The sequence below is a fragment of the Salmo salar genome, chromosome 06, assembly GCF_965601325.2.
Source record: "Salmo salar chromosome 06, fSalSal1, whole genome shotgun sequence".
In the NCBI taxonomy this organism is placed as follows: domain Eukaryota; kingdom Metazoa; phylum Chordata; class Actinopteri; order Salmoniformes; family Salmonidae; genus Salmo; species Salmo salar.
The window spans coordinates 77,176,514-77,183,383 of NC_138296.1; the positions used below are offsets into that span (position 1 = coordinate 77,176,514).

At 44.0% G+C, this 6,870-nt stretch overlaps 1 protein-coding gene across 1 annotated transcript; it reads left to right on the top strand.

The window, feature by feature from the left end:
* Positions 1–47: 47 nt before the first annotated feature.
* wdcp (WD repeat and coiled coil containing) lies at positions 48–6,861 on the top strand. Its single transcript, XM_014205708.3, has 4 exons — positions 48–346; positions 2,197–4,135; positions 5,090–5,210; positions 6,195–6,861. The coding sequence occupies exons 1-4, from the start codon at positions 309–311 to the stop codon at positions 6,389–6,391; spliced, it is 2,295 nt and encodes a 764-aa protein (XP_014061183.1). The 5' UTR covers positions 48–308; the 3' UTR covers positions 6,392–6,861.
* The last annotated feature ends 9 nt before the right edge of the window (positions 6,862–6,870 follow it).

Below are 6,870 nucleotides of genomic sequence, written 5' to 3' on the forward strand. Positions count from 1 at the left end.
ACATGAAATACACCAGACTTCCCATAAACTTCAAGACCCATAATGCTTTTCTATTGCCTCGTCTTTCAATTCCAGTTCATGAAAGCAACTTTCACCCCTGGGAAAGTAAAATAATCTTGGGAAATGTGATCAAGGTTTATGGTTTGACAAGACAATCGAGGCATGTAATGACACGTTTGTGCGTATAATTTCGTGACTAAAGAACGTATTCGCCATATTGTTACTTCACTAGTTGGCTTGTTCCCTGATGGATTTAGCTAACTAGCTAACGTTAGCTACATGTGTTATAAACTGGCCAGCCCCCAAAAATGACAGCTACTGTAGATAGCTATCCAGTAACTGTCAGGTAAATGATTTTCTAATATTGCGTAGCAAGCTTTATAACCTAAATTGCAGTTGATAATAGCAAATCTTTGCTGTAATAGCTTTTGACTTGACCTTCGAGGTTTAATTGCATTTGATGTGAATATGATACTAATTCTAGCTAGCACAAATTAATAACCTACCTCAAGACCTAGCCCTTTGATCATGACTCTGTTCCAATACATTACACATAAGTCATTGGACGAAAGACGTTTTGTTAAGAGCCGCGATGCTCGGTCACACGCATCGCTTGCGGTACGGTTTTTTGGGTGCATAATCTTTCATATCGGCGAGAAATAATTTTCAAAAAACAAAAGGTTAAATTGACATGCACCATTATAGGGTTAGGGTTCCCACGTGGCCAATTAGCTTTGTGCGTCTGAACGCAGTTAAAACAGTGTACAGCACAGGGGGTTGGTGGCACCTTCATTTGGGAGAACAGGCTCGTGCTAATGACTCTAGCGAAATTAGTGGAATGGTAACTAATACAGCAAACACATAGTTTCCAGATGTTTGATGCCATTCCATTTGCTACGTTCCGGACATTATTATGAGACGTTCTCCACTCAGCAGCCCCCTGTGATGTACTTTAAGTGTGTATTTTGCGTTTGTGAAATTGTTTTGATATGATATGAAAGTAGAGGGATTTATGTTTCTGGAACCGTACCGCAATTGAGAATCGATTCACGTTTAAATAGAGTATTTTGCTGTTTTTGGCTTTCAGAGTCATTTCGCCCTTAAACAGAATATGTAAGGTCCTTAGACTAAGGAGTAACGTTGGGCTCCTTTTGTCCAATATTGAGCTACCCGAAGACCTAATGTTAAAAAAGGATTGCCTCGTACCCAAATCCAGACTAAGGTCAAATTTGCCTGCCAAAAGCGATTAGCTCTACTTCTAGTTTAGTTAGCTAGCCAGCAAATAATACAGTTTGACATCACAACAACACAGATACCAGTTCCTCTCAGTGGTGGAAAAAGTACCCAATTGTCATACTTGAGTAAAAGTATATACCTTAATAGAAAAGTCCGCCAGTAAAATACTACTTGAGTAAAAGTCTAAAAGTAAATGTAATTGCTAAAATATAGTTAATTATCAAAAGTCATGAATAATTTCAAATTCCTTATATTAAGCAAAGCAGACGGCACCATTTTCTTGTTTTAAAATGTTCGGATTTCCAGGGGCACACTCCAACACTCAGACATTTTTTACAAAATATGCATTTGTGTTTAGTGAGTCTGCCAGGCCAGAGGCAGTAGGGATGACCACGTGTTCTCTTGAAAAGTGCGTGAATTTAACAATTTTCCTGTCATGCTAAGCATTCAAAATGTAACGAGTAATTTTGGTTTTCAGGGAAAATGTGTGGAGTAAAAAGTACAATATTTTTTTTAGGAATAAGTAAAAGTTGTCAAAAATATAAATAGTAAAGTACAGATACCCCAAAAAACGACTTAAATAGTACTTTCAAGTAATTTTACTTAAGTACTTTAAACCACTGGTTCCTCTGTAAAGCTGGAGTGTAATATAACCTACCTGATCTGCGTGGCTAAGGTCATTTGGACTAATCAGCTCAGCTCTGGCCTGGCCCTGGGGTGTAACCCTCAGGCAGAGGGGATTAGGGATGCCAGAGGCACAGGACAAGAGAGGCTTGTCCTATTCTTAGTGTGGGATGACCAAGATAGCTGGAACTGGTCTTCTGCCGGCAAAATCCTCATGACCAATATCCTCTGCTCTCATCAATGCTATTGAATGAGTGATTGTTTCTTCTTGAATCAATGTTACTGATCATTGTTTCTCTTTCTGTTTGGATTAATCTGTACTTGCTTGACTGTCAGTATGGAACTGGGCAAAGCCAAGTTGCTGAGGTCAGGTCTGAACACGCTACACCAAACCATCCACCCCGTCCACGGGATAGCCTGGACTGACGGGAAGCAGGTCTGCCTTACCTCCCTCTACTATGCCAACTGCGAAGTCAAATTCGGCGACACCAACGTCATCGGTCAATTTGAGCATGTCTTCGGCCTCTCCTGGGGCCCTCTGTGCTGTTCCGGCGCTCCTGCCCTGTTGGCCGTCCAACACAAGAAACATGTCACAGTGTGGCAGCTGCAGCTCAGCGCTCTGGAACAGAACAAGCTGCTGTGCACTCAGACCTGTGAGATGAGCGAACCGTTCCCCCTTCTGTCTGAGGGATGTGTCTGGCATCCCAAGATGGACATCCTTTCTGTCCTCACTAAGAAAGATGCCTCTGTGCTGTTCTGCGTCCGTGTGGACAACCGTAGGGTCAAGGCTGATATTAAAGGCAGTGGACTCATCCACTGTGCCTGCTGGACCAAAGATGGCACCCGGCTGGTTTTGGCTATAGGAAGCGCCCTTCACTCCTACATCTATAACGATGTTCAGAAGAGTCTTTTAGCCTGCTCCTTCTGCCCCATCTTTGACGTGGGCGGGTACATCTGTGCCATTCAGTCAACAGGCGAGGCCCAGGTGGCAGTAGCTACAGAGCTGCCTCTGGATAGGATCTGCGGGCTGAACGCTGGCATAGCATTTGACGTGTCCTCAGATTCAGAGTCCTCCCTACCTGGACATTCTTCTCCTATGGTGATGTTGGACGAGGATGGCTGTATAGACCCCCGCAGGAGGTCCTTTGACTCTGAGAGGTCCTACCTCTCCTGCTCTGCCTCCGGCGGCCCTATGGACCTCACTCACCTCCTGGCCAAGCACCGGCGCTCAGACCCTAGTCCACTCTTACACCTGCACCGCAGGGACCACCTGACCGGCTCCGGACAGGATTCGTCCCACCTTATCCTGGTCACCTACGAACGGAAAGTCACCAGCACCAGTAAGGTCAGCATCCCAGGGATCCTGGTGCCAGACATCGTGGCCTTTGACTCCAGAGGTTCTACGGTGGCAGTGGCCTCCAACACATGTAGCATGGTACTGGTCTACTGCATCACACCGTCCACCATGCCCAACGTCCAGCAGATCTCCTTACAGAAAAACGAGAGGCCCAAAGGCATCTGCTTTCTTGGTGACAAGATGTTGCTTCTCATGATTGGCAGACAGAAGTCCAACGACCCTGCCTTCCTCCCCTCCTCCAATACGGACAAATACATCCTGCGCCTCGCCTCCAAGGAGATTGTCTACAATGGAGGAACCCCGGCGTCTCCCTCCCCGAATCGAGAATCTCCCGTTAGACGCCATTCGAAGCATGTCTTCTCTAAAGATGAGCAGCAGGAGCTTGTCGAGATTAAGGAGCTGGTGCTGCCCGGAGGAGGTGTAATCCAGTCCCATTCTCCAGGGAGCAGCAGGAGGAGGCTGGTGGAGGAGGTGAGGAGCCCGGAGCCCAGCTCAGTCACCAGCTCAGTCGACTTCTCCTACTCTGACCTCTGTCACCCCTCTGACCAACTTCACGCTAACGCTTCCTCCATTACGGTCGAAAACTTCGACATGGAACCCGTCAACCGAATGACGATGCTCTCCATGGCAGGACAGGCTAGCAGGGAGTCAAGTCAAACCTGCTCCCCTTACTACAACCCTAGGGATAAGCCCCACACGGAGCTCCCCACCCTGCCCAAAACCACCCCCTTGGCCCCCAGAGAGAAGGAGAGGAACCTGGAGCAGCTGTCTCAGAACATGGAGAGGATTTTCTCTCGTTTTTCTGAGGTGCAACAGTGTCTGACAGAGATCAGGGACTTCACCCGGAACGGCAAAAAGGGTCTGGGGACTAGTTACCCCAATGCCTGTGATCCTCCATACGTTAACATCACATGTCAGGTAGGGGTAACATCTTACAAGATATTACTTAATTTGGGATATTTCATTTCTATGTCTGCAAAAGCTGGAGATTTTCAGAGCAATATTTTTTAAGATAATATTTGTTGAAAGACCTTATTTATTGAAATTATAGGCCCCACCTTTGTATAATAAAGTTACGTTAGACACTAGGGCTGGTAATTGCCAGGGACCTCACGATACAATATTATCACGATACTTAGGTGCCGATACGATATGTATTACGATTATATATGTATTGCGATTCAATACTGGGATTTTTATTGTGATTTGATGTTCCAAACATATTGTTTATATCTGCTGGAGAGGGAGCATGAGAAAATTAGTTTTGATCAGTAAGGAAAATAAAAGTGCTGAAAATGTGTTGGCTCCCTATTTAAAAAGAAGATGGAGAACAAGCCATAGGATGAAAATAACTGTGTTTTAGCACAGGTACAGTCGACCAGCTCTACCTAAAGTAGCAAAAGTGTTTTTACAAATCGATACTTGGAGTCCAAAAATAATATTGCGATATTTAATTATATATAATTTTTCCCCCATCACTATTAGACACAAAAAGGAACGAACTTTATGAGTATAAAGCACCCAGATTCAGCATTCAGCAGATATCAGCATAAAGGGCTAATGTTGAACTTGGTGGGACTTGTCTGAAGGTGAAGATACAGTAGAGACATACTTTAATGTACTCTCCAGGCTAGAGTTTGCAATCCACCATTGGCTAATAATAAACAGCACGCTGACAACACAGTGTGTGCTATTATGGTGTTCCTAAAAGAGCAATTAAAAGCACAATTTGTGAAATGATGCCTTGCTGTTGCATCCATCAATAACTGTCTGTGTTCTTGAGGTCAGAATTGTACTAACTAACCCCCCTCCACTCTCTCTCGATCATCTATCTATCTATCTCTCTCTATCTCTTCCCTCTCCTCCATGCAGAAGCAGCTGTCTGAGAATGTGTTTATAGATGAGAGAAGGCCAGTGTTGTTGTGTGAGGGGAAGCTGTGTCTGAAGGTTCTTCAGGAGCTCTTCAACGTCACTGTAGTAGAGATGGTGTATGGTACGTATCTGGCCCATGGGCTTCCCCCATACCAATAATAACACATGGTTGTAGTCTTAAGGCTTGAGATGATTCTTTGTTTTCACTATGTATACCCCAGGCTTAATTCTACCAGTTATTTGAGATTAAAGGTAGACTCAGCGATATGACATCATCATACACAGCGGGGTGATTCCCAGCTTACAGAAATCAACACAATTCATATCTGCAGACTGACATTATTGGCTCTTCCCAATGTAGGCATGCCTCAAGAGGAAATTGGGTAGTCTTCTCAGAAGTGTGTGTGTGTGTGCGTGTGGACGGGGAGAGAGAAAAAAACCCGTTTTCCCTCAGGTTTCCAGGAATCTATTCATATAAGAATAACTGCCAGATCCTCAGCCCATAGTCTAGACTGAGGAACTACTGAGCTTCTCTCAGCTATTACAACTAACTAGACAAGATGTTGAATATCAAAATAATGACATCTCTGTTTCACTCCACTTAAAAGGACATGCATTTTAAACAACAGTATTTTGTGTTAAAATGGACTGCTTCAGTTAATGGGTGGAGAGGCTGAATATGGGAGTGATTATAGGGTTACTGTGGATTAAAAGGTTTAAAACAGAAGCCGCTTACAGCCCCACCACACCCTCCCTGGGTTCGTTCTGCTATACACACTCAGCACGCCTCTGCCAACTCCAAGACTATTTATAGAGTATTTATGACACCACTCCATTTAGGAGTTTCACTGTTAGGGTTTTTGTAGCAATCTGAGAGAGCCGTATGTTGTGGTTACAGTACTTCAAAAACCTCTCTGTAAATTATTAGTAGACACTTGCTGGTTGAAAGCTTAGTACTATCTATTCGAAGGGTTAAATGGATGTAGTCAATGACTCTCCTGGTTTTATATAAGTTAAACAGTCTTATAAAGCATGGGGATAAATAAAATATGAATTAAATAAAAACGTCCTTAAACTTGAAACTCCTGTCTCCTGTGTGTTCCAGGTCCGTTGTGGATAGTCCTGGTAGCGGATGCAGAGGGCTTTGTGCCCCTGACTTTTAAACCCAAAGAGGAGTTGACGGTGAGGAACGGAAAGAGGAAATCTCCCATCAGAACCCCTGGCAGCCCAGACTCCTGTCCCTCCAGCCCAGTCAAATCTCCCTCCAGCCCAGTCAAATCTTACCCCAACACAGAGACTTGAACACAGCGTAAATCTCAAAACAGACTTCAGCATAGTGGGAGAGAGCACAAAGCATGGGACTACCGCCTAGCATAACACATGAGATGTCAATGCTTTATGCATGCATATCTAAAAACGGCACACGCAAAGACTCAACCCCTCGGCAGCTTTTTATGAACAAGCAGTACTGGGTGGCAAATGTTCCTTTTTCAGTTGGGGGATTATTCAACACACATTTGAAAGAAGCACCTTTCAAACAGAATGTTTACATTTAGTGACTTTGGGAGATTATATTTGACTTTTTGGGGCTTTGTATTATATGCCCATCTGGTTCAAGATGAAGTTCTGTTTTTTTAATCAGAGCACTGAGGTAAGATAGTGCGGTGTTTTGGCTGGCAGAGTTCAGTGTAGCTGCCACCAAATCCCAAAGAGATGTATCCTGTTTGTGTGTTATACGATTGTATATTATTAAAACCTTCAAATGTTTAAAATGGATAGTT

Excerpts from the sequence above, each read along its gene's own strand:
- wdcp (XM_014205708.3), top strand. The coding sequence starts at position 309 with ATGACAGCTACTGTAGATAGCTATCCAGTAACTGTCAG. Across the intron at positions 4,136-5,089 it reads ACGTTAACATCACATGTCAG|AAGCAGCTGTCTGAGAATGT; the intron begins GTAGGGGTAACA and ends TCCTCCATGCAG. Across the intron at positions 5,211-6,194 it reads TGTAGTAGAGATGGTGTATG|GTCCGTTGTGGATAGTCCTG; the intron begins GTACGTATCTGG and ends TGTGTGTTCCAG.